Source organism: Chrysochloris asiatica, unplaced genomic scaffold, assembly GCF_000296735.1.
Source record: "Chrysochloris asiatica unplaced genomic scaffold, ChrAsi1.0 scaffold00116, whole genome shotgun sequence".
Classification (NCBI taxonomy): Eukaryota; Metazoa; Chordata; class Mammalia; order Afrosoricida; family Chrysochloridae; genus Chrysochloris; species Chrysochloris asiatica.
The window spans coordinates 347,315-375,017 of NW_006408634.1; the positions used below are offsets into that span (position 1 = coordinate 347,315).

General features: G+C 47.3%; 1 protein-coding gene across 1 annotated transcript; it reads left to right on the forward strand.

The window, feature by feature from the left end:
• The first annotated feature begins 7,066 nt into the window (after positions 1-7,066).
• Positions 7,067-22,499, forward strand: LOC102836601 (zinc finger imprinted 2-like). The gene is made up of 7 exons (XM_006868265.1): positions 7,067-7,433; positions 12,542-12,624; positions 14,797-14,923; positions 17,306-17,395; positions 20,506-21,312; positions 21,644-21,809; positions 21,971-22,499. Exons 1-7 carry the CDS (start codon positions 7,067-7,069, stop codon positions 22,497-22,499), a joined length of 2,169 nt encoding a protein of 722 aa, XP_006868327.1.
• Positions 22,500-27,703: the final 5,204 nt, after the last annotated feature.

A 27,703-nucleotide genomic window follows, 5' to 3' on the forward strand; every position in this document is an offset into this window, starting at 1 on the left:
GGAACAGTCTGTTGCAACATGCCCTGGCAGGTGGGAGTGAGACGAGTGCCTTTAGGGGTCGTCCCATCAGCCCTTGTGCCCTCCCTTCAGTCAGAGAAGCCTGTTGATTCCCTGAGATCTGACCTCACGACTTCCAAGTGACCACTCACACTCACCAGAGACTAAAGGCGAACTAGGGGTCCTGTGGGTTGGAGCGTGGTGTATTGATGGACAGACAGACCAGGAAGGAGAGGAGGCCACAGAGTCGGAGGGAAGCATGGTTCCTGGTAGAGGAGGCTTGCCATTAATGGCTGCTCCTGCAGGCCACTGACCTGGCTCGCTCAATTCATAGCCTTACCCATTTCCTAAAGTGAGTAGTGTGGGTGTTACACGGGGAAACGGGATGTTGGCAATTGGAAAGGTGTCATCTACGGGTCTTGAAGTGATTACAAGAAGTCTGAATTTCCAGAGATCCTATTTTGTTTACAGGTTCTGGGAGTTAGGACTTGTTTTTTTATTTTTGTTTTTTTTGGGGGGGCTAGTGGGAGGCCATGTCACTCAAAGTTTCAATGGTACCTAGCCCTCACTTTTCCTCATCTTACACGCGGTTTCTCTAACATGAGACAATGAGGGGGGTTTGCTTATGGGAGGGGCTGCAAGTGAAATGGTCTCTGATCTCAATGATGGGAGGAACCCAGGTGCAAAGAAAGCATGCCATCAGATGCCAGAGAAAGTTCTTACAGATTCTTAGGCATGGGCTCCAATAGTTGCTCAAATGGTTCTGGAAGCTCCGGTTCTCAGGGACTCGAGTGCACACACCTTGGAGCCTGGGTTTCTAACCTCCACCAAATCTTGGGACCTGAGTGAATCAGTTTTCAGTCTCCGTCTGGGGATGTAGAGGGCCTATCCCTGGAGCAAAAGTCTACCAGACCTGCATTTGTGATTCATAAAAACCCTGGAGACAGATTAACCTCACGCCCAAAGTTTTTTCGTCAGAAGTTGCTTATTGGCCAATCAAAAGGCCTGTTTGGCCTCTCTGAACCGGGGAAAGCCTTAGGGGCCAAACACAAACGTGCGCGTGCGCGTGCGTGTGTGAAATCTTCAATGAGAAGGATTGGACTCAAACAGCCAATGATTGGGAGGGTGGCACAGGACTGGGCAGGGTTTTATTCTATTGTACACGGGGTCTCTAGGACTCCGAATTAACTCAGTTAGAACTGCAAGGTCAGCAGTTCAAGCTCACCAGCTCCTCCTCGGAACCTCTATCCAGGGTCGCGATGGGTCGGAGCCGACTCGATGGCATTTCACAACAACATGGGGTTGCTATGACTCAGAATCAACTCAGTGAAAACAACATGAATCAGAATCAACTTGATGCTACGCAAGGACAATCCTTGGGAAGTTCCTAGGTGGCACCAACGGTTGAATGCTGGCCAAAAGGTTGGCCATTTGAACCCATGCAGAAGTGTTTGGGAAGATAAGACTGGCAACCTGCTTTTTGTTTTGATTTTTATTTTTAAATCTTATTTATTTTTTATGTGATAGTTTACATGGGAAAACATTAGTTTTACATTCATCCTATCGTATATCCTTTCATTGGCAACCTGCTTTTGATAAGTCACAAATTTTGAAAATCCTGTGGGGCAATCCTACTCTAATATATAGGGGTTGCAGGTGGGGGCCAGTGGCACAATGGATAGATAACACGTCTGACTCCGGATCGGAAGATTCTAGGTTCGACTCCTTGCTGGACCGAGGAGTATGCTATTTTTGGACCGAGGTGTGGCGCTCTGGGTTAATGTGTAAGACTGCAACGTTGTTTGAACGGCACGGTTGGCAGTTCAAGCCCACCAGCTGCTCCTCGGAAATCGTTAACAGGGCTGCTATGGGTCAGCACTAACGTGACCATACTTGGCAGTAGTTTTAGGTTCGCTATGTATGCATCGGCATCAGCTTGAAGGCACACACTACCACCAAGTTGGTCCCAATGCACTCACATATCGTTAAGAGTTTAATTTGGTCCTAACGATTAAAAAGTTAGTATTTTACGGAGCAAAGCCACAGAGCTCCCAGCCTCCTATCCCAGTCTCGTCCTCGAGCCCTGACATCCCATGGAGAGACAGTCCTGGAAACACCCCTGAAAGCTCCAACTTCCTGCGAGGCCTTGCGCACGCGCAAGCTTGCGTTTGGGTGCGAAGTCTCGGCTGCGGCTCTCAGGCGTGGGAGCAGTGAAGCGCACGCGCAAATCCCGTTCTGCGTGTGCGCACCGGGGTTGGAGTGCGAAGTCTCAAAGCCAGCGCTTCGGTCGGGTGAGGGCTGCGGGCGTACGAACAGGTGAGGACAGTCAAGGGTGAGGCGTGGCTGGGATCGGCCAACGTGGCCTGCAAGATGGAGGTGTGAGGACCAGGGGCTGAGCATGCCGACGCGCCTCGGGCACGGGGGGCAGGCAGTCACGGGCTGGAACTCAGGTGGGGGTTCCCGAGCCTGGGACTCCACCACGAGGTTCTGTCCCCAGTGGACGCCTGATTGTTCCAAGTTGATTGAATGGGTGGCTGTGGGTGGCAGTGATAGGGCCCTTGGGCTGGGTCAGAGAGGTGCTAGGAGCGAATTCGGAGCTGAGGGGACAGGGCGCTGGGCTTTAACCCCGCCTGCCCCCTCTTGTATCTTAGAGACCCCAGGCTCCTGTCAGGACCCGACATGTCTACCCTGCCCACACCGCCCTATCCGTGACCCGCACTGCTCTGCCTCTTCCCTAACCTTCCTCCCCAACCCCGCCGCACAGTCCTTTCCATGACCTCCAGTTTGATGCTGGCCCGTGCCTCTGTCCCTTCCATGACCCTCCCCTCGAAGTTCCACCCAACCCCCTCCAAGCCCCCCACTCCTCTGCGTGGTCCTTACCTCCTCTCAAGCCCCGCCCCTAAGTCTGCTGGCTCCGCCCCTCTGTACCTTCCTTGACCCTCCTCACCCTTCTGTCCCCCCATGACCTGCCGCAAGCGCCACCTCTCTGCCTTTCAGGACCTTCCTTGAGACCCGGCCCCTCCTCTCTCTGTGCCTTCATTGACCCTCCCCTTATGGTGGCCCTCCATAACCTTCCTGAGACCCCATCCCTCTAGCCTTCCCAGGACGTGTCCTTCCTCTCTCCATTTCCCCAGTCCTAGTGTGGTGCTGTAGGGTAAGGCCTGGACCGCAAGGCGGGTCTGAGCCTCAAGGTTCCTCAGAAATCCTATACAGTATCGCTGTGAGTCGGAATCTATGCGCCAGCGATTTGCAACAACAAGCCCAGGACCCATGAGCGCTGGTGGCACAGCGGTTAAAGCAGTGGGCTTTGACTGGAAGATCAGTGGTTCAAATCTGCCAGCTGTTCCACCAGAGAAAGATCTAGCAGTCTGCTTCTATGAAGACTTCAGACTTGGAAACCTTATGAGACACTTTCATACTGTCCTATGGTGGTGGTGGCGGTGTGGTGGTGACGTGCTGTGGAGTCGGTTCCGACTCATAGCAACTCTGTATAGAGTTTCCGAGGCTGTCAATCATAATGGGAGCAGAAAGCCTCTTCTTTCTCCACAGAATGGCTGGTCGTTTCGAACTGCTGACCTTGAGGTTAGCAGCCTGACTCATAACCACTATGGTACCAGAGCTCCTACACTGTCTGTAGGGTCAGTATTAGACTAAATATACCACAGCAATATGCTAATCTTTATGGGAGGGGAGGGATGCTGATTTGTCCCCAGAGGAGGCTTTTGTCCAGCACTTGTGGCCTGGTCGGCCTTGATGCCTGTTTTCCCTTTCTGGGCCAGGAGGAACGAGCCCTTGTAGTTCAGTGACTAAGCACACAGCTTCTAATCGAAAGATCAGCTGCTTGAAACCACCAGCTACCATGTGGGAGAAAGATGTGGCGGTCTACTTCTGTAAAGATTTACAATCTTGGAAACCGCATTGTTAGGGTTGTGAAATGCCGTGGAGTCACTTCCGACTCACAGCGACCCTGTGTAGGGTATCCGAGGAACTGCTGATGGGTTTGAACTGCCACTTTGAGTTTCAAGTAGACCTTGTATTCCAGTGCTTATCCCACTGTGTGACACCAGGACTCTTGGAAACTTCATAGGGCAATTCTGTTCTGTCCAGCAGGGTCACGATGAGTCATAGTCAACTTGATGACAGAAGGAACCTTGGTGTTGCAGTGGTTAAGCACCCAGCTGCAAACCAAAAGGTCATTGGCTCTATAAACTCTTAGCTACCCCTGTGGAGAAAGATGTGGGAGTCTGGTCCCCAGTCTGCTTCCATACAGATTTATGGCCTTGGAAACCCTCTGGGGTAGTTCTCCAGCCTGTATGGTTTTTATGAGTCAGGAACACCACAGGCACTAACATTATTATCATTCATTTAAGGAGCCCTGGTGGCACACGAGGAGCCTGGGGAGCACTCACTGTAGGATGAGCATTGCCCCAGGGTTGGCAGTTCAAACCCACCAACTGCTCTGTGGGAGAAAGTTGAGGCTGTGTACTCCCATAAAGATTTACAGCCTGGGAAACCCTCTACAGGATTGCTACAAGTAACGAAATCAACTCAGTGGTATTGGGGTTTGGTTTTTGGTGGCACGGTGGTTAAAACATTGGTTGCTGACTAAAGGTCATAGGGGAGCTATGAGTCCGGACCAACTTGACAATAATGCATTTGGTTTTTTGAGGGGTGGGTCTAGCTGGGAGGAAAGCTCGTGACTCTCGATGCTGATCCTAGTAGTCTTGAGTAAGCAGGCTGGTACGATTTTTGGCCATTACCACGGCTTCTCCTTCAGGACCTGTCCTGGACGCCACAAACCTAGAAATTCAAATCAAGGGGGGCATCACACACTCCAAAAAGGCAGCAACAGTTAACTTAATCATTGTTGGTAGCCAGGGAGCTTTTAAAAAGACATCATATTCTGATCATACCCTACCCTAGACGAGATTCCAGCTAAACGAGTTAAACGAAAGAGCAAAAAACAAAAAAGAAAATATATTTGAATATCGAACTGATCTGAGAGAGCCCCGCATCCTTTACTAATCACTCCCCATTTTCTCCACTGCCCGAGCTTTTATAACATGACGTAAATATTTCAGTGAAATCTATGATACATAATTAATGAATGCTTCACTTTTCAGTGCTTCTCGACACTACTACACTCCTTCCCGACGGTTACCCTATTCTGTTTCTAACACCTTAGATTGATTTTGACTGTTTGTGATTTTATATCAATGGGAGCGGTGAGCTGACGAAGTGACTGTACCAGTGATCTCAAACACAGCAACAATTGTGAGGTTAGCATAAGGCCAGGTAACACTGTGTTCTGAGGTCCGTGGGGTCCCTTTGAGTCAGAACTGATGCGATGGTATTGGACAATAACGTATCAATGGAATCACACAATGTGAACTTTTTTTGAGCCTCATTTCTTTCCTACGTCCACATTCTCCTTTGTGAGTCGAGTTCCAACATATGAGTGTATTATTCCACTCTGCTTCTGTCTCCTTGTCAACACTTAGCATTGACTGACTTTCACTTTGGCCACGTTGGAGGGAATGAAGTGATATTTTTGTGGTTTAATTTATGTATATCACTGATGACTAATGAACTTTAAAGTTGAAACTTATTTATTTGTTTCTTGATGATTTAGTTATTCTCTTTTGTGCAATATCTTTTTTTTTTTTCTCTTGCTTTGCCTTTTTACTATTGATTTGTTGTTGTTGTTGTGTGCCGTGGAGTTGTTTCCGACTCATAGCGACCCTGCATAGGGTTTCCGAGGCTATAAATCTTTACAGGAGCAGAAAGCCTCATCTTTCTCCCGTGGAACCACTGGCAGTTTCGAACTGCTGACCGTGTAGATTAGCAGCCCAGTTCGTAACCACTACGCTATCAGAGCTCCTTCTTGATTTGTAGGAGTTCTTTATATATTCTGTTCTTTGTATGATAAATATATTGCAAGGACCTTTCTTTATTTTGTGTAATAACATTTGTTTTTTCTAAGTTTATATTTAACCTATTTTTATTCTTTGAATCATAATGGTTAGAATTCTAAATATGACACATATATCCCATAAAAATAATCTAATTGGATTTATGCACATACTTCCCCCCCCCCCCCCCGTAAACCTGGGAAAACAGAATTGAGCTGTTTATACAGTTAGTTGTGATTGTTCATTTCCTTTTAGCTGAGTCGGACTCGTGGTTACCCAGGTGTGTAGACTAGAATTCCGTAGGTTTGTTTCCTTTGAAAATTTTATTTACGTTATTGTGGAGAATGTACATAGCAAAACAACACCAGTTCAACACTTTCTGCCTATACAATTCAATAATACTGATTACTTTTTTCAAATTGTGCATGCATAGTTGTTTTAACTCAGTTATTTTTTTATAAAGCAAGAATGCTTACTTTTGTGATTCGTCAAATTAATTCAATTCCTTGTTCTTTGGGGGTTCAGATCTCTTTTCCTTTCAGTGCTGTTTCTGATCTTAGAGCTATTGCAGGTTCGGTTCCAGATCACCACAATAAAGCCACTACCCCAATAAAGTGAGTCACTGAAAAAAAAAATTTTTCATTCCAGTACATACCAAAGTTATGTTTGTGCAATAATTCTGTAGTCTCTTAAGTGTGCAATAAATAGCATACAATGTGATGCAGAGACACGAAGTGAACATGTGCGGTTCATGTGCGGTTGGAAAAACGTCACTGATAGACTTGCTGGGCGCACGGTTGCCCCAAACCTTCAATGTGTGAACAGTGCAGTGTATCTGTGAAGTTCAGTAAAGCAAGGCGCTTATCTCTAGCCTGTACCTGTGGACTTTCCAGATCCGCCAGTAAGTCTGAGGGGACATCTGTACCCGAGTCTGTGCGCATCTCTGTAACTGTGTGTTGAGGCATTTGTATGAGCTAATTCTGTTTGCTTCTGATTAAGCCTTACTGTACAGGCCATTTGTAATTTGCATTTGACTTCTATGGAGCTTCTGCAGGTCCTGAGGTCTCTGTATCCTTTCTCCGTCTGATCTTGCTCACTCTCTTCCGCACGCATGTTCTATAGCAGTTTGCCTTTCTCTGAAGGACCAAGCTGTAAAGATGCTGTACACAACAGAGATTCTGGATGTCTTCAGAAACACCCCGATCTTTGGTCTACTGGACCCAGAGGAGAGGCCAGAAACCACCTCCCAAGGAAACCCAGGGAGTCATCAAACGCTGAGTAATTTTCAGCACTTGGCAGTGACCAGGCCTCACCAAGCTGTGGGCCAAATCCAGGCGCTCTGCCGAAAATGGCTGCGCCCGGAGAAGCACACCAAGGAGCAGATGCTGGAACTGCTGGTGCTGGAGCAATTCCTGGGGGTGCTGCCCCCCAAGATCCAGATGTGGGTGAGGAGCAAACAGCCGAAGAACAGCAATGAGGCTGCAACGCTCCTGGCAAATTTGATCCAAGCGTGTGAAGTGAGAGGTGAGAGAGGGAGGAAGCGACCACCTGATTCCAGGTTTGGGATGTCTGCTGTGTATTTACTGAGGATTAAAAGCCCCCAAACAAAGCCAGAGCTCTGAGTCGCTTCCACCACACAGTGACCCACTAGGGCAGAGCAGAACTGCTCCAACTTTCAGAAGCTGTAAATCTTTAGGAAAGCAGAATGCCACATCTTTCTCCCTTGCAAGCAGCTGGTGTTTTCAAACGGCCAACATTTTGGTTAGCAACGTTTAGCTCATCACACCACCTGGTCTTCTCTGGCACAACTGGAGTAGGAGCCAGATAAAGACTTGCAGAATGAATGAATGGATGGATGAACTTTATATATCCAGTCTCCTCTACCTAATCTCATGTGAGATGGAAGAAATTCCCACTCAAGAACAAAAATGATTTGTCCAATGAGTGAGCCTGTTGCCGTGGAGTCGGTGCTGACTCATATAGACCCAGGTGCTACTGAGCAGAGCTTTGTGCTTCGAGGAATAAAGGTGTGGCAGTCTGCTTCCACAAAGACTTACAGCCTTGGAGTCCCTCTGGGGCGGTTCTGCTCCATCTTACAGGATCACTGTGAGTGATCTTTATGGCAGCAGGTTACCAGGCTTCTGCGTGGGTTCAAACCACCAACCTGTGGGTTAGTACTTGAGTGTGACCCATTTGAGCGACCCTGGGACTAAAGAGGGCATAAAAGAGAGGGGATGTCAAGTCCTGAAATTTCTGTTGGAGACTCAGGTTCTTAGATGAGAACTTAGAAGGGCATTTTAAGGATGAGAGAAGGAAGCCACTGACTCCTTATAGGTCTTTGAATGGTAATACTGACTACAAAGCATTGGTTGAGTATACAAACACACACACACACACACACACACACACACGGAGCACTTGGCTACTAATGTAAAGCTCAGCAGTTTTAACCCACCCAGTTGTTGTTAGGTGCCACTGAGTCAGTTCTGACTCATAGCGATCTTATGCACAATAGAACAAAACCCTGCCCAGTTCTGCACCATTCTCCCAGCCATCACTATGTCTGAGTCCAATGTGTCCATTGTGGCCATCTCGTTGAGGGCTGTCCTCGTTCTCTGATCCTTCTCTTCACTCCAGGGAATGATTCCTCCTGACAGCATGTCCAGAGTAGGCGAGACACTCTCACTATCCTCACTGCTAAGGAACCTTCTAGCTCTGATTCTTCCAAGAAAGATTTGCCCATGGTACTTTTCAATGTTCTTCTCCAACACCATCATTCAAATATATTGACTCTTCTACAATCTTCCTTAGTCACTGTCCACCTTTCACATGCATATGAGGTGATTGAAATGACGATGGCTTAGGTCAGGTGCATCTTAGTACACAAACTGACATCTTTGTATTTGAATATGTTAAAGAGGTCTTGTGCAGCACATTTTCCTAATGCAGTATTTAATTTGATTTCTTGATTGCTGATTTCATGAGTGTTGATTATGGATCCTACCAAAATGAAGTCTTTTCTCCATTTATCATGATGTTATCTATTAGTCCAGTTGGCAGATTTTTGTTGTCTTTACCTTGAGGTATAATTCATACTGAAGACCGTAGTCTCTGATCTTCCATCAGTAAGCATTTTAAGTCTTCTTCACTTTCAGAAAGCAAGCTTGTGTCATCTTCATATTGCAGATTCTTATCAAGTCTTCCTCCACTCCTGATACCACGCTCTTCTTCATCAGGTTATTTGCTCAGCATAAAGATTGAGTAAGTATGGTGAAAAGATGCAACCTTTGTAAATACTTTTCCTGATTTAAGATCATTCAGTACCCCCTTGCTTTGTTCAAACAGCTGCCTCCTGGTCTGTGGACAGGCTCTTCATGAGCACATATAAGTGTTTTGGAATATTCATTCTTCTAAACGTTGTCTATAGTTTGTTATTGTCCATACATTTGAGTGCCTTTGAATAGTCAGCAAAGTACATATAAGCACCTTCCTGCTTTTCTTTTCAGCTAAGAGCCATCTAATGTCAGCAGTGATAACCCTCATTCCACGTCATCTTATGAATCCAGCTTGAATTTCTGACAATTCCCTGTTGATGCAACCATTTTTAAATTACCTTCAGCAAAACTTTACTTGCATATGGTATTAATAATATTGATTTATGATTTCTGCATTCCATTGAATCTCCTTTCTTTGGAATGGGCACAAATATGGATCTCTTCCCATCAGTTGGCCAGGTAGCTGTCTTCCAAATGTCTTGACCCAGATGAGTGAATGCCCCCAGTGCTGCATCAGTATGCTGAAACATTTCAACTGATATCCACCAATTCCTGGAGCCTTGTTGTTGTTGTTGTTGTTGTTGTTGTTTGCCTGTGCCTTCAGTACAGCTTGGACTTCCTCCTTCAGTACCACTGACTTGATCATATGCTACCTCTTGAAATGGTTGCGCATTGGCCGATTCCTTTTGGTACAGTGATTATGTGTATTCTTTCCATCTTCTTTTGATGCTTCCTACATCGTTCAATAGTTTGTCTATAGAATTCCATTCTCTCGGTTTGAGAAGGCTGAGCATGTTCTTCCCTTTTGGTTTTCCAGGTCTTTGTACATTTCATCATAATACTTACTTTATCTTCTCGAGCTGCCCTTTAAGTTTTTCTGTTCAGCATTTTTATTTCCTCATTTCTTACAGTTGCTTTAGCCTCTGTGTGCTCAAGAACAACTTTCAGAGTCTCTTCGGACACCTTTTTTGGTCTTTTCTTTCTTTCCTGTCTTTTTTTTTTTTTTAATGTTTTTATTTTGGATTGAGTGAACTTTCCTATCTTTTCAATGACCTTTTGCTTTCTTCCCATGTGATATTCTTGATACCGTCCCACAGCTCTTCTGGTGTTTGGTCATTAGTGTCTAATACATCAATTCTCTTCTTGAGATGGTCTCTAAATTCAAGTGGGTTGTGTTCAAGGTCATATTGTGTTTCTTGTGGACTTGTTTTAATTTTCTTAAGCTTAAACCTGAACTTGCGTATGAGCAACTGGTGATCTGTTCCACAGTCAACCCCCGACCTTATTTTGGCTGTTTGATATTGAGCTTCTCAAGTGTGGCGTTATGGGTTAATGCACTGGACTGCAAAGTTGGTTTAAATCACAAGGTTGGCAGTTCAAGCTCACTGGAAACCTTATATACAGGATCGCTATGGGTTGGAACCGACTTGACAGCACTTAACAACAAAACAATTGTCTTTTCCCACAGATATAGTTGATTTGATTCCTGTGTAGTCCATCTGATGAGGTCCATATTTTATATTGTTGTGATCTTCAGCATCATTTCTATCACCGTGGCCACATTTTCCAACCACTGATCCATCTTCTTTGCTTTCAACTTTCACATGCCAATCACCAGTGATTATTAACACATCTTGATTACTTTATTTAATAAATTTCACTCTGAAGAAGTTGGTAGAATTCTTAATTTCATTATCACTGGCTTTAGTGGTTGGTGTGTAAATTTGAATACTAGTGGCATTAACTAGTCTTTCTTTAGTCGTATAGTTATGATCCTGTCACATACAGCTATCGTACTTCACAATAGACCTTGATACATGCTTCTGGATGATGAATGGAACACCATTTCTCTTCAATTTGCTGTTCCCAGTATAGTAAACCGTATGAATGTTGGATTCAGAATGGGCTCCATTTAATTTTTGATGATTTCCAGTTTTCCTAGACTCATACTTAATACAGTCCACATTCTGATTATTAATGGATGTTTGTAGCTATTTCTTTTCATTTTGATTTGTGTCCCATCAACAAATGAAGGTCCCCAAAACATCAAGGTCACTTTGCTTTGAGGAGGCAGCACTATTCCAGTCATGTTTTGAGTGCCTTTCACCTCATCTTCCAGAACTACACCTGACAATGCTCTGCTGCAATTTAGAAGGTTTTCAGTAGCTAACTATTCAGAAGTGATCTGCCTCTCCTTCCTCCTAGTCTGATTTAGTCTTAATCTGCATATGATCTATCAAGATGACAGTCAAGAAAACCCTCTGTAACATGGTGTCTCTACAAGTCAGAGCCAACTGAAAGGCACTCAGTAATAACACACACAAACGTGTCTATGGAAAGCACGAGAATCCTAAGTATAAACCCAGTGTTGTAGGTTATAGTTGTCTCTGGTCAGAAAGAGGGAGCGTGGACAGATAAGGGACACATGGGTGGATGTAAACTCTGGGGAATGTTCTAGTTCTAGGGATGGGTAGTGAATTTACAGGTATTATATTTTTTAAAATGTTGTTAAGTGCTGTCGAGTTGGTTCCAACTCACAGCGACCCTTTCTAGGGTCTCTGAGGTGCCGCTGGTGGGCTTGAACTGACCCTAGTGGTTCACAGTCCAGTGCTGATCCTACAGCGCCACACCAGGAGTCCTTTAGGAATATAAGAAAATACATTTAAAATAAATAAGGAGCCTTGCAGTCTCAGTGCTGATAAGTGTATCACAAACTACCAGCCAAGAAACCAAATCTCCTGCCATCAAGTCAGTTCCGACTCAACAACCTATTGGGCTTTTATAGAACTAAGGGTTATGATTAATCCAGTTCTGTATACTTGCATCCCTTCAAAGGATTTAAGAAAACGCTAGTGGTTAAGAAATACTAGTGGTGCTAGTTGTGAACCCCAAGGTCGGCGGTTCAAACCCACCAACTGCTCCTCGGAAACCCTATACAGGGTCGCTATGAGTCGGAACCGACTTGATGGTGCTCAATCACAGCAAGTCGTAACTACACTGAGAGCTGCAGTCTTCAAAGTTGTCCTCTGGGTGTTAGTGCGCTGACTTAATGGCTCTGTGAAGCAGCTATCTCTCCTCTTATCGGTGAGGAAATGGAAGCACAAAAAGGTTGGGGAGTGTAACCCTGCTCTTAGTCATTGGCCGTATCAGTCAGCACTCAGACGGGTGACCCGCTCTAGCCTCTGTTCTCCTAATCACAGCGTTCAACTGCCCCTAGTGGATGGAGCTGAGGAACGAGCAGGGCTCCCTTGAGACTTGGCCCTGTTTGAGCTGAGAAGTCTTTCTTACATCATGGGAAGTCCAGGATTGCCACCACCCATGGACTAAAGTCGGTGGTCATTTCCTTTTCCCTCCCAGGTTTCCCTGCTCTGGACTCTGCCCTCGCAGAAGACACTGAAGAAGAAGCCATCTTTGACATGCTTCTCTCTACTGGATCCCAGGTGAGACATGGTTTCTTCTGACTTGGTTCTCACGTATGGGTACTTACCTCGCTGATGTGTGGTCCTGCCATATCCCATGGAGTCATGTTCCTATTTCCTCCCATTCTTCCTAGAAATGCTAGTGTGTACAAGTAGACTTGGATACTGGATGCTTCAACTGAGCCTCTTTCGTCTGCCTGCTTTATCTCAGAATTTCTTCTGACTCTTTGTAACCTCCTCTCCTTTTTAATTTTTCTCCATCTCATTTAGCATTTCCATTTTTCATGTCTTTTAGATGAACTGCGTGTTTTAATTTATTTGAGTATTCCATGTTATCTGTCCCCAAGCACAGCCACTGCCGTCTACTCAGTTTGGACTCCAGCGGCTCTTTAGGACAGGGCACAACTGCTCCGTAGGCTTTCCAAAGCTGTTCATCTTTACAGAAGCAAATGTCACAGCTTTCTCCCAAGGAGCAGCTGGTGGGTTCCGACTACTGACCGTGTGGTTCGCAGCCAAGTACTTTAACTGCTGTGCCACTAGGGCCTTTCCACTTAGCTCCACTGTTTGGTTTATTCACCAGGAAAAGATGTATAAGTCTTGCTTCCGTAAAAACTGTGTAGCCTTGGAAAGTCTCTGGGGTAGTTCTTCCCTGCCCTATAGGCTCTCTGTGAGTTGGGATTCATCTAGACAGTAGTGGATAATGGGTACTGCCTTCTCCATGCATTTTGTACTTTCATTTCCCCTTTTTACGTAGCAGGGGATGGAAGCAGAAAAGCTAACTTGTTGATGTATGCCATTGAATCTGTTCTGACTCATGGTGAGCCCATTGTGACAGAAAAGAACTCCTCTGTCGGGTTTTGTAGACTGCAGTGCTTACGGGAGATCACCAGGTCTCTGGCTGTATGGCTGCGGCAGCTGCTGCTCTCGTGGCATCAGGTCTGACTCATAACGACCTGTATAAGGATTCTGAGACTGTAAATCTTTACAGAAGCCAAAAGTCTTATCTTTCTCTTGCAGGGCAACTGGTGGATTGAAAACGCTGATGGGACTGTTAGCAGCCCAAGGCATAACCCACGGTGCTAGCTGGCTTCCGTGTGTAACTGCAGTTTATGAATTTGTAGCTCTACACTCTTATATGCCGGTCCTGTCATCGGTCTGTCTCTTTTACTGTAAATGGGTCCTTGGGTTGTTTCCAGCTTTGAGATGTTAAAAGACAAACACCATTATGAACATACCTCTATCTGTCTCCCACACCTGAGCAAGTGATTGGAGGAACAGGAGTTCTGAGTCCAAAGTGACTTCCTAATTTCTTTTTCTCTAGTCTGGTGCTATGGTGCTGGACTGCAAAGTCGGTTTAAACCGCAAGGTGAGCAGTTCAAAGTCACCAACTGCTCCTAGGAAACCCGATACAGGGTGGCTATGAATAGGAACCGACTCGATGGCATTTTAACAACAACCATTTTATTAGAGACCCTGATTTGTACAACACCTGGTATTGTGACATTCCCTAATTTTTGTCAGTTGAATGGGTATAAAGTGCTACTTTGTCATTTGTATCTGCATTGCATTTTGATTTGCATTTCCTTGATCACTAATAAGATTGACTATCTCTTCATGCTTATCAGCTCTTTGTAACCCTCCTACTCAAATTCCCTAGGCTCGTAAAAACCAGACTCAAGCTCCCGAAGCTCATAAAAACCAAAGCCAGGATTTAAACCCAACTCCCCTCGATTCTTGAGGCAGAGGGCATACTGCTCAGCTTTTTAATTAAAACGTCTTCTTGCTTAGTCTCTTTATCAAGTGGCTTAAAAGGCTAACACCCCCCAGCCCCATGCCCCACCCAACCCGAATCTGCAGTGCTTATTAGCAGCTGGAACTTTATTGTTAGGTGTTGGTAGAGTCGGATCCAACTCCCGTCAACCTGACTTGTGTTAGAGTAGAACTGAACTGCATAGTGTTTTCTTGCCTCTGACCTTTCTGGAAGCAGATTGCAGGACCATCCTTTTAGTGATTTAGTGGGGGCAAACTGTGCCGTCTGTGCTCAGAAGAGTTCCCACTTCCCGCAGCTTATGGGACAAGGAAAGGTGCCTGGCTTGGTCCCTGAGACGCTCTGCCTGCCTGGATACCTGTCTCCCTACTCAGCCCCACCTGTGGCAATCTGTGGAGGAATTGAGGATGTTTCCTGTGTTGTAGGAGTTGGTGACCTTCCAGGATGTGGCTGTGGACTTCACCCCGGAGGAATTAAGCTACCTCACTGCTGCTCAGAGGAACCTCTACCGGGAAGTGATGTTGGAGAATTACCAGAACCTGGTCTCCGTCGGTAAGTGTGCCCTCTCTGTGCCCCAGCTTCTCCCATTAGAATCCCGGGGCTCCACACTCTTCAGTTTCCATCAGTGACCATAGTCCACCCAGCCACTCTCCGTATCACAGAGTCTCGTTAGAATCACCCCGGGTCATAAAACAGCTCACTTTTCCAGAGCACTTAATACAAGGCAGCAAGGAGGCCAGAGGCACCGCTGGTAAGCACTTAGCTGTTAACCAAAAGGTCCAAGAGATCTGGCAATCTGCTTTGGTAAAGATGATCAGAAAGCCAGACCCAGGGCTGTCGGCTCTGTTCGGACTCAGCAACCACGTAGGATAGAGCAGAATTACCTCAGGGTCTCCCAGTCTGTAAGCTTGTCAGAAACTTGTGGTGGGTAGCTGACTCCATGGCACTTCCCAACAACAGCCTCTATGGCTCCCACAGAGCAGCTAGTGGGTTCGAACCACTACTCTTTGGGTTAGCAGCAGAGTGCTTTACTCACTGTACCACATGAGCTCCCCCCATAAAGAACACAGCCTAGAGACCCCGATGGCGCGTTTCCGCTCTGGCACCTGGCGTCTCAGGAGTCGGAATTGACTTGATAGCCCCCAACAAAAGCAGCAAGTAATCGTTACACTAGACCTATGAGGAAGTGTTGTTGTTAAGTTGTGGAGTTGCTTCGAATCATAGCGACACTGTATGGGGTTTCCAAGGAGCCGCTGGTGGGCTTAAACCTCCAACTTTGTGGCTAGCAGTTCAGTGCTTATCCTACAACACCACACTATTATGATTGTAGCCATTTTACAGATGATGAAACCAAGGCATGGAAACGTTAAATTACTTGTCTAAGCCAAAGGACTACAAAGTGGCAGAGCCGGGATTTGAACCTGGCGTGTCTGACTCATGTGTCAGCTCCTTTAATTGATGTTAATGTGGCAACACCTTCAGTGCCCCCCCCCAAAAATATATATATATATATTGACGTGACATTGGTTTCTTTTTATAAGATTGCTATAAAGTGTACATTTAACATAAGCGTATTTAAGAAAGGAGTGAGCCGGAGTAAAACATTGAGTAATATCATAAACAGCATTCATCGAAAGCCAAAATGAGAGGGCCACTTAGGAATCTGTCGGCGTACGCATTGTCGTTGCTCATCAGTGCCGTTGAGTCGGTTCTGACCCATAGTGACCCTGTCTTAGGTACACAAAGTAGACGCTAATTCCCGTTCTCCTGAACATTGCATTTCAACTGGGGAGAGACAGACACTAAGGAAGTAGATGGAAAGGTGGCTACCAGTGACAGACGTTTGGGAACCAGTGACCTAATCGGGGAGGGGAGCCTATTAAGAGAAAGAAGGACTGGAAATTGTCACAGGAGGATAAAGAACCTCTTGTTGTCCTGAGCAGCAGACTCTCCAAGTTCAAGTCTAGCTAGAGCCCAGCCTGCTGCCCTCACATCCCATTCACATTTCCGACTTCAGAGCAGCATCTCTGAACCTTATCACTGCTGACAGTAGGATCAGGAAGGTTCTTTGTGGTGGGCGCCACCCTGCATGCTGTAGCTTGCTTAACAGCATCCCTGGTCTCCGTCCCACCCCTACCCAGGCAGTGACAGCTAAGGTGGTCTCCAGACATCGTCAGATGCTCCCTGGGGGCAAAATCCTTGAGAGCCACTGCTCTAGGGGCTCAAGTTCCTGTGTGAGTGTGCACCTTCTGGAGTCTTCCAAAGTCTTTAAAGGTTTTCTTTTCTAGGATTTCGTACTGAATGATCTCCAGCAGTAGTCAGGTTCAGAAATGGGAAATGTAACACTCAGGAAATACACGGATAATAGGAGACTCTGTTTGAAGGAGCAAATACTTGTTTTTCATTGTTGTTGTTGTTATGTGCCATCGAGTCGGTTCCGACCCATAGCGACCCTGTATAGGGTTTCCGAGGGTGTAAATCTTTACTGGAGTAGAAAGCCTCATCTTTCTCCCGCGGAGCACCTGGTAGTTTCGAACCGCTGACCTTAAGGTTCGCAGCCCGATTCGTAAATTTCCCCAATATTGTAAAACTTTGCAGTGTTTTTTGTTTTATTTTGTTTAAATCAAAGACAGAGGCTCTGACTTCTGAACAGTTACGTCTGGTTCTGTGTAAATCCAGTGGAACCCCTAGTAAACAATGGGGTGAAGCTGGCTGACCGCCTCACGGAGCTGGTTTACATTTAGTCGTATCTATCTTTCAGTTTCTGTATGGTTGATCCTTTTTAAAAATGGAAATGATTTGCTCAAAATAGAAAAAGTCTTTGGTTTTAGATTATGACTATGTCTTCCAAGGTTTAGCAAGAGAAACTGATCTTTCCCCAACATCCAGTTCTGCCGTTGTGATAGCAGCTTACAAGTGTGTCTCCTCCACTAGGGCATCAGTTCGACAAGCCGGACCTTATCTCACAGCTAGAGAAAGAAGAGTGGTGTGGGATGGACGAAGACACAGATGTAGTGACACAAGGTAAGTCGGCGGAAGACCTGGAGATGGGGGGTAGGAGAGCATTCCTCGGAACCCAGCCAGGTCAGGGAGAAGGCTGGGCAGGGGGAAGGACTCTCATGTCAGGTGCCCACGTGGTCACTTTCTTCAGAACTTCCTTCTGTCCCCTTACCAAAGCTGGTATCTCTCTGCAGCTGCAGCTGGAGCCCCTCTCTTGTCCAGTCGTTCACGTCCACAGTCCTGTCCTCTTTAACAACACAAGCAAAGACAAATAGCACAACCCCACTTCTCTTCCCAGAAACCTTCTTACCATCTGATTTCCATCCCCCTGAACCCCAATACACCTCCCCATGCTGCTCTGCATCATTCTCAGAGGTCCCCACCAGCATCCTCCTGGCTCAGAGATGAGAACGTCTGGTGATGTTTCCCATTCCTCACGGAGCCCTCTTCTCCTCTTTGAATTGGGACATTGTATGTGTCCACTGGGACAGCTGTCCTTCAGTTGAAGTTCACAGAAAACCCACACCCAAGCTGACTTCCACCACCGAGCCGTCCGTGGGGCTTCAGGGATGTCCTCAAGAGTCTCCTTTCATAGTTTCTTTCAACTCTGCCAGCGAAGTCTAAAGGATGTGTGTGCTTTCTTGTCCTTGTCCAAAGAGAGAGAGAGCCAGGAAGCGTCTTTCTGGAAGCCCTTGACACTCTGTTTTCCGCTGTCCACACTGGGTCCCCTCACATTCCTGAACCAGAGAAGAACCAAGTGCTCACGGACCCACTTCCCTTCCTCCTCAGCCTGGGAACTAGGGTTAGAGTCAGCTTCTCCTGTGTGGGCAAAGATGTGATGCCCAAACAGAATGCAGTGTGTTACCGAGGCAACAAGGACCCGCAGTGGTAAATAATTATGCTGTCTGCTACTAACTGGAAGGTCAGTTGTTTGAACCCACTAGCAGGTCCTTATGTTCAAACTGTCATATGAGAATCAATCTTATATTCAAATTCCAGTGAGTTTTGGTTTTTTGACCCTTAGAAACCCTATTGTTGTTAAGTGCCACGGAATCAATTCTAACTCATAGCTCTCCTGTCTGTGTAGAGCCACTAGTGGGTTTGAACTGCTGACCTTGTGTCTTGCAGTCCAGTGCTTATCTTAAAGTACCACATCAGGATGAAAAGTTCTCTGGACTGCCAGGAGAACAGATCAGTCTGTTTTGGAAGTATGATCAGAATGCTCCTTAGAAGCCAGAATGGTGAGACTTCAGACATATTATCTATCAGGAGGGACCAGTCCCTGGAGAAGGACATCATGTTTGGTAAAGTGGAGGGTCTGCCAAAAAAGAGGAAGACCCCCCACAACAAGATGGACTGGCACAGTGGGTAACAGTGATTGTGAGGACGGCTGCCAGACTGGGTGCTGTTTCCGTCTGTTGTGCATTGGTCAGAATCGACTCGATGGCACCTGACAACAGCAAAAGGGTCACCATCAGGAGCAACTGGACAGCAGGGGGTGGTGTGTGTGTGTGTATGTGTGAGAGAGAGAGAGAGAAGGTAGTACAGGGAGTCCCTAAATGTCAGACACCCAGTTTCCCCTCTACTGACATCTTCAGCTACTTAGAGGCGCCCTGATAACACTCAGCTGCTAAAGAAAAGGTTTTATGATCCCATTAGCAGCCCCATGAGAGGAGAAAGCCCTATCAATTTGCACTTGTAAAGATTACAGACTGGGAAACCCTATGGGGAAGTTGGACTCTGTCAGAATCCCCTCAATGGCCCCCAATAACAAGGAGCAGCAGCACCGTTTGGTGACCCCCCCCCCACACACCCACACCCACTCTTTCTCTGGTCCGCTCCAATCCCTGGAGTTTCTCTCTTCTGCCTCTGCTATGTCCTTGCTAGCCTTAGTCGTTCTCTCCTTCATACCAGCCAGTTGCTAGGTGTCAGAGAAGAATGTGCTTTGTGGGGTTCTCAGTAACTGATTGTCCAGAAATAGATCAGCAGGCCTTTCATTCTGCCTCTGGGTGGACTTGAACCCCCAGCCTCACAATCAGTAGCTGAACACATTACCATTTGTACTACCCAGGAACCCCATTCTTTCCAGAAAACCCTCAAAACTGCTGAAGCTCTCTCCCGCCTTCTTTGGTCTTTGTCTTGTGTTTCACTATAACTGTCTCCCCACACTCTCCAGAGACCCTCACGCCCAGTACACCTACTATACTGGTGTCTCTGAGCAAAAAGAGAGTTGAGGGTGTTTGTTGTTTTTTTTTGAGGTGAAAATTTATGCAAGAGAAGGTATCAAAACAATGTGTATGGTGAAGTATCCATTGTTGTTCAAGTGCCGTTGAGTCTGTTCTGAATCATAGCGACCCTGTATAGGATTTCTGAGGAGAAGCTGGTGGGTTTGAACCACCAACCTTGTGGTTCACTGTCCAGTGCCTATCCTGTAGCGCTACACCTGGAGTTCACAGTGAATTATAGTTTGATCGTAAATATACTTGTCTATAAAACAGTGTTTTGAAAACTTTTTATTGTGATTTGGGTGAACATTTACAGAGGAAATTGATCTTCCCTCATATCCGTGAGCACTTCATACACATTTTACTTGGTGACTTGGACCACACTCCCCACAATGCCACAGCACTCTTCCCTTCCTCCCTAGGTTTTCCATTTGCATTCATCTGCCTTTCCTGTCCCTTTGTCCTGTGCCCTTTTGATCTCTGATGGTTGGCTATTCTAAAGAATAGGCACCTCCGTGGTGTCACCTGATAGAGCTATGTATTGTTTGACTGAAAACTGAGCCCAAGGATTCAGTTCAAGGCCTGAACTTGGGGGTTCCACCATCTGTTAGCCTGGTCATTTTCTTTTTTTAAATGTGTTTGCGTTTTGTTCCACATTTTACTCCACTTTATCCAGGAGCAAAGGAGCCCTGGCGGCATTATGGGATGAGCACTGGGCTTCAAACTGCAAGGTTGGCAGTTCAAACCCACCAGACCCTCCATGGGACAAAGATGAGAGTTACCGTCTTGGAATCCCCAAAGGAACAGTTCTACTCTGCCCTAAAGGTTAACTCTGAGTTGGAATAAACTCATTGACAAAGGGTTTGGGGAGATCCAGGACCAGCAGGGGAACTTTTCAATTTCTTTTAGATTGGGAGATGAACCCTGAAACCAAACAGCACAGTCTGATGCATAAAGCACTAGTGGAAAACTCGCCCCCGGGGGCAGGAGCAGAGGTGCCAGCAGCAGGTGACCATGCTGAAGAGCCCTTCGATGGGCAGCAGGAGGAGCAGGCGAGCCCTGCACCACCCAGCCAGCTCCAGCCCATCGCTCAGGAGGGAAGCCATGGTCCAGACCAGGCTCTCACTCCACAACCAGAGCCTCCTCCAGCCCAAGCTCCCCAGAGAGAGGCTACTCCAAATACCTGTACCAGTCTCTCGCCATTCCTCCAAAAGGGCAGGCCCAAAAGATGCGCATTTGAGGAAAGTAACTCCGTGGCCCAGAAGGAACTTGAGAGCAAATTAAGCAGTCATGCTGGGAGAGAACCCTTGGAAGGTGAGCCGAGTGGAAAAGTTCTTCGCCCCACGAAGCACCTGAAAAGACGCCCGAGGACCTGTCTGGGGCAGAAGTTCCCGGGATTCAGCGACAGCAGGCAACTCCAAAGGCCCTTGGGGATCCACAGCCAGGCTCCCCACCTCAAAAGACACCAGAGGACCAGTTCCAAGAAGAAGCCCCTGGGATACAGCTGCCGTGAGCAGTCTCGAGGGCCCCTGGGATCCAGCAGCAGAGAACGGCAGCCCCATGGGCACTTAGGGACCAGATACCTAGAAGGGCGGCAGCCCCCAGGGCCCCTGGGACCTGAAGGCCGTGAAGGCCAGGAGCTTCAGGGGACCCTAGGGACCGGGAATAGTGAAGGCAGGCAGCCCCGAGGGCCTCTGGGGACCGGATGTAGAGAAGGTGGGCAGCCCCGAGGGCTTCTGGGGACCAGTTATAATGAAGGCGGGCAGCCACCAGGGACCCTGGGGACTGGATGCAGAGAAGGGCGGCAGCCCCAAGGGCTCCTAGGAAACAGCTGTAGAGAAGGTGTGCAGCCTCCAGGGACCCTAGGGACCAGACACAGTGAAGGCAGGCAGCCACAAGGGACCCTGGGGACTGGATGCAGAGAAGGGAGGCAGCCCCAAGGGCTCCTGGGAACCAGCTGTAGAGAAGGTATGCAGCCACGAAGGACCCTAGGGACTGGACATACTGAAGGCGTACAGCCTCGAGGGCCCCTGGGGACAGGTTATAGTGAAGGTGGGCAACCCCGAGGGACCCTGGGGACTGGATGCAGAGAAAGGAGGCAGCCCCGAGGGCTCCTGGGGACCAGATGCAGTGAAGGCGGGCAGCCCCAAGGCATCCTGGGTACCGGATGTAGAGAAGGTGGGCAGCCTCGATGGACCCGACATAGTGAAGGCGTGCAGCCCCGAGGGACCCTGGGAACCGGATGCAGTGAAGGGAGGCAGCCCCTAGGACTCCTGGGGACCGGATGCAGTGAAGGTGGGCAGCCCCGAGGGACCCTGGGAACAGGATGCAGTGAAGGGAGGCAGCCCCTAGGACTCCTGGGGACCGGATGCAGTGAAGGTGGGCAGTTCCGAGGTCCCCTGGGAACCGGAAACATTGAAGGCAGGCAACCCCGAGGGCCCGTGGGAATCAGAAGCAGTGAAGGTGGGCGGCCTCGAGGGCCCCTGGAAGCCGGAAGCAATGACAGCGGGCCTCCGCAAAGACCCCTTCGGACCCCTAGCCAGGAGGGTTACTACGAGTGTCCCCAGTGTGACAGAGCTTTCATCCTGGAGTCACACCTCTTCCAACACCAACAAGCCCATGAAGCAGCCAAAGCTCTCCCCGCTGGGCTGCCCCGCGCTGCCAAGACCTATTCCATCCGTTACCTGCGAAGGCACAGCACGGACTGGGAGACGGCCTTCCAGTGTTGCGACTGCGGCAAGGCCTTCGAGCGGCACTCCCACCTCAGCCAGCACTACCGCGTTCATGCCCAGGAGCGACCCTTCCAGTGCCAGCTGTGTGGACGATGCTTCAGCCGGCCCTCGCATCTCACTCAGCACTACCAGCACCATTCTCGCGAGACAGCTGCTGCCGGGGGTCACTGATGAAGAGCCCGCCCCAGATTGTCCAACGTGACTGCCATCAAGTCAGATCCCGTGAGAGCTGCCTGCAGGACAGGATCACGATTTATATTAGCAGACAAGCGTTTAAATCTCTGCGACACTAGGGGTCCTGCCACCACACCTCACACCTTGTTGTTCAGTGCCATCCTGGTGTGACGCTGTGGGTTAATACGCTGGACTACAGGGTAGATCTGAATCGCATCATCGGCAGTTCAAGCCCACCAGCCGTGCCCTCAGAAACCTCATACAGACAGGGTCACTATGAGTTAGCATCCATCAACGGCATTCACCAACAACAGCAAGAAGTTGGTTCTAACTTACAGCAACCCTGTCTAGGGTTTCGGGGAGCTGGCTGGTGGGTTTGAACCACTGACCTTTCTCTTAGCAGTCCAGTGCTTACCCTACAGCATCACACCAGAATTCCACACTCAAAAATCCACACCATCGTTTGGTTAGAAAGCAGTGAATGGTTGCAAGCGCACAGGGCAGTCTCTTCCAAGAGTAGTCTGAACACACGTCTCAGTGGTCACATGTGAAAACGTCTCCAAGGAGTATCCTTGCCACGTCTGACGAAGCTAGTAGACTTTGCCTTTCTTCTAATCGTTGAATGAAGAACCTTGATTCTGACACATCACAAGGGCTCCACAAGGTCACCTAACTTTCTACAGGCGGTTTGCAGCTGTCCCTCTACTGTCCAGTCTGTGTCCATATGGGGCATGGTGAAGACATTACTGATGTGCCTGCAGTCTCACTTCAAGGGACACAGCGTTGTACCTAGCACAGGCAAGCAGACTCGAAGTTCATCCACCTGACGCAGCTGAGGTTGTAAGTGACGGAGCGGAGATTGGACCCGGGCCTTGGGATTTCTGCTTTGTGCCTCTCTGAAGAAAAGATGCAGTTCTGTACTGACTGCAGGCACCTTGCTGTCTCGGAACGCTGGCCTTGTTTCCTGTTAAATCAGAAAGGGAGACTTGGGGTGTGAAAAGGTTGCTTACAGTGAAGAGCTGATTGTCATTTGTCTGGATGTTTAGGATTAGTGTATGCTGTCAAATCGATTCTGACCCCATGTCACAGAGTAGAATTACCCATTACAGTACTCTTGTCTGTGATCTCTACAGGAACCAGATCACCAGGTGGGTTTGAACCAGCAACCTCCCAGTTAGCAACCGAGTGCTTAACTGTTGTACCACCACGGCTATCGGGCACCAAACTGACACTTTCTCTTTGTCATCACCAATAGGATTAAGAGAGAGCTGCACACTGTACCCAAACAGAGAGTGTCTTTGCATGTAGTGTCTGACGGGGAAATTCTCAGTGGTGCGATTTCTGAGCCCACAGATCTGTGTGTCTCGCAGGTTAGGAAACAACCTTCACCTGCATGATCTGAAAACTATGTTGTGTTTTTCTCTAGGGGACGACTAAACCATTCAGCTTTAGCCCAGCCCCTTCTCCTTGAAGAAATGGCACTCTGGACCCGTAAAGCACAGGACTGGAGCCAATTAAATCCAAATAACTTGTTAGAACGCTAATTCACGACTTTTTCTTGTGAACTAAGTCAAGGTTTGTAGAGCAGCTCTTTAGCTGTACATTCAACAAATCAGACACTTAATTTCATTTCAATCTTGCAATCCCCTCCAGGTAACATCACCTATCCCCCACTTCCTCCCTCTGATGCTTGATTCTATTCCTCCTTTCGCAACCCTTCTGAATTTTGTCCTAAACCCTTCTGAGTTTTGTCCTTTGCTCAATGCTGCCTCTTTGAATTAAATGGATGATTATTTCCATAGTGTGGGAGTAGCCCCAGGGGTGAGAGTGGGGAAAGGAGGGAGATTCCCTGGCACCTCTGTGTCTTTTCTTGCCTGTACACAGATGGTCTTATTACTTACTGGCAGACCTCAGAAATATTATGAGCTCTGTTCCAGGCCACACAACAAAGCACACATTACAATCAAGCAAGTCACAAGAATTTTTTGGTTTCCCAATGCATATTAAACTTTTGCGCACACTCTAGTCTGTTAAGTATGCAATAGCAAAACGGGGGAGTTTGAACTATTGTGAGAATTGCCAAATTGTGACAGAGACAGACTTTCTCCGTAGACTTGAAGGGTTGCCACAAACCTTCAATTTGTAAAACACCCAAAATCTGTGAAGCAGAAGACGAGGCACCCCTGTGGTTTGGGATGGTCACGGACGGTGTTCAGCTGTAATCAATCTGCGTTTGCCATCGCAGATCCTGTGTGTTTCAGCCAATCTCGCACCTTCGGCAACATCTCTCATCAGCCCCTTCATCTTCATTCACACAGAGTCATTTCATGAGCCCTGCATTCTTGTGGGGTTTTTTAAAAGCGGTTGTATGTCTGTGTATTTTCATAGACGTGACATATATATGCAGTCTTTTGGCTATTTTTTCCAGAATACAATGTATACTCATCAGTGTTTTTTCAAAGCAGCCTTTTGGGGATTTGACTGTTACTGCATTGAACTTGCAAACAACTTAAGGGTTCCCATTGTTACATTTAACCTTAGCGCCCAGGAATAGGACATTGTCCTTGCATTTATTCAGACTTCTGTATCAGTCAATAAAGTTTTATAGTGTGCTTCACAAGTTTCCCTGGTTTAGTGATTTGTGCCTGTATCTTAATGAATTGTGAATTGTTGGTTTTTTGTTTTTAATTGCTGTTAAGTGCCATCAAGTCAGTTCTGACTCACAGCAACCCCACAGAGGGTTTCTGAGGAGAGGCTGGTGGATTTGAACTGCCAACCCTCGGTTCAAACCGACCTTGCGGTCCAGTGCATTATCCTGGAGCGTCACACCAAGGCTTTCAATGATTGCTCTTAAGTGCTGGCTTCTCAGGAATTGGGGTCACTGCAGCAGTGCCAAGAAATTCGGAAAGTTCGGAGGCAGACCAACCTCATTTAGCTGCTTCACTGAAGCCCCCAGTGCCTGGGTTCAAGTGAGGCCTCCAAGAGCAGCAGCCTAGTTATCGTCCCTCTGCACCTGTGCCCAGTAGGTGGACAGCCTCGCTATGACGTTTGTCCAAGTGACTCAAAACATTAGGGGCTGCAAGTGTGCTAGAAATGATGAGACCCAGGGGCCCATTTCCCGGAAAAATGCAGAGAAATCTAGCAGCATGGTTGGGCAGGTACACACACACACACAACACTCTTGCACACATGCACACTCCTGCCTCCTGCCTCTGGGTGAGGTCAGCACTGCCCCTACCTATGGCGTAGGTGCCCAGGCCATCTTAGAATCAGATTTCCTCCAGGTGGGACCATTGCTGTGGTGTCTGGCCCCTTAAGCCATTCAGGTAAAAAAGCAAATTTGGAGGGAAGAGGCAAAAGTATCCCCTCAATGGGACGCAAACTCAGCTGTTAGAGGAGCCAGTGGGCTGGCAGGGGATGTGGTGAATGGACGGAGAATTCCCGCTTCTAGAAGGGCCTCCCAGAAGGGCCCTGATGGCGTGCTTGCGCACACAGAGTTTGTGCTCGGTTGCGCACCAAAAGGTTGGTTGCTGGAAACCTGCTCAGCTCAGTAGCTCCTTAGGAGAAACATATCTTAATGAAAACACTAGGCAGACGCTCCATCAGAAAACAAACGAACGACTCTGTTGAAGGAATAATTGCATTTCATGAAATGAAGTCCACGTGGCATCTTACAAGAAAACGTAAGATGTGTAGGTCCTCCCTTGTAGGAGAAACAGTACGCTTTTATTTGGTAAGGCAAAAAAAAAAAAAGGAAACAGTTTCACATCAAAGAGAAGTTCTGGGAAGGGAGGAAAATTTACAAGGAACTTTCTTAACAATTCTTAGGCAAACATGAATTCCTTATCTACTGATACAACTTGATTAAAACCATCTTTCGGAAGCACACTATGCAAAAGTTTTGCTATGGGTATCTTGTGACTGAATGAGGGTCAGGTCGATTCCAGGTGAAGTCCTTGAAATGGGAAAACGGATTCATTTGGTTAAAAACAGAAGAAGGTTGACTCAACTCTAACCTGAAGTTTTTGAAACATAAAAAATTATTTATCTGGCTATGGGGAAGTGAAAATGGCTTAGGCAATCCATCTGGTAATTGAAGGAACAGTTAAGATACCAAACAATTCTTTGTCTGGGTTAGTAATTCTGATTCGTGTCTTTGTTACTCACACAATAATAGTTTGACAAGGAAAAGGCTGAATGGCTTTCCTTGGAAACGTAGAAATGAACATCTTAATTTAAAATGAGTTTTGATTGATGTCTGAAGTCGCCTTATTCAGATATGCTGTTGTTATTAACAGCATTCATTGAGTTGGTTTCAACTCATAGCAACCCTAGATAGGGTTTCCAAGGATCGGCTGGTGGGTTTGAACTTGTAACCACAGCAGTCACGGTGAGCAGTCCAGTGGTGATCCTTAGATCTGCTAGCATCTGGACTTGTCTAAGTTTCGCCTTTACCTGGGAGATTGCAGACACATGCTGGTGGGGGCCATGCAGATCCCTGGAAGGAGTTTTGGTCACATGATAATGCCCAATGTTCACATGTCCCTATTGTTGTTGCTAATTACCTACAGTCAAGTAAGAATCATGGTGCCCATGCATATGTGTAGAGTAGAAGTGCTCCCTACGGTTTCCAAGGTTGTGACCTTTCAAAAGCAGAGCGCCAGCCAGACCTGTCATCTGAGGAATCGCTGTGTGGTTTCAAACAACCACCTTTTGGCTTGTAGTTAAGCACTTAACTGTCGGTACCACCTTCTGTACGTGGTTGTTGTTCTTAGGTGCCATCGAGTTGATACCGACCCATAGCGACCTTATGCACTGAAGAACGAAAGCTGCCCAATCCTGGGCCAACCTCACTACTGTTACCACGCTTGAGTCCATCAATGCTGCCGCTTGGCCAATCCATCTCACTGGGGGTCTTCCTCTCTGACCCTCCACCTTACCACACATGATATCCTTCTCCAGCGACTGGTCCCTCCCGACAATATGTCCGAACTATGAGAGATGAAGTTGGCCATCCTGGCTTCCAAGGAGCACTCTGGCTGCACTTCTTCCAACACAGATCTATTGGTTCTTTTGGCAGCCCATGGCACTTTCAATATTCTCCTTCAGCATCATAACTCAAAGCATCAATTCTTCCACAGTCTTCCTTATTCACTGTCTGAAGTGATTTCTCATGCATATGAGCTTGTTGAAAATACCAT

Coding starts and splice junctions, on each gene's coding strand:
- LOC102836601 (XM_006868265.1), top strand. CDS start 7,067: ATGCTGTACACAACAGAGATTCTGGATGTCTTCAGAAACACCCCGATC. Junction 7,434..12,541: donor CCAAGCGTGTGAAGTGAGAG/GTGAGAGAGGGA, acceptor TTTCCCTCCCAG/GTTTCCCTGCTCTGGACTCT. Junction 12,625..14,796: donor TTCTCTCTACTGGATCCCAG/GTGAGACATGGT, acceptor CCTGTGTTGTAG/GAGTTGGTGACCTTCCAGGA.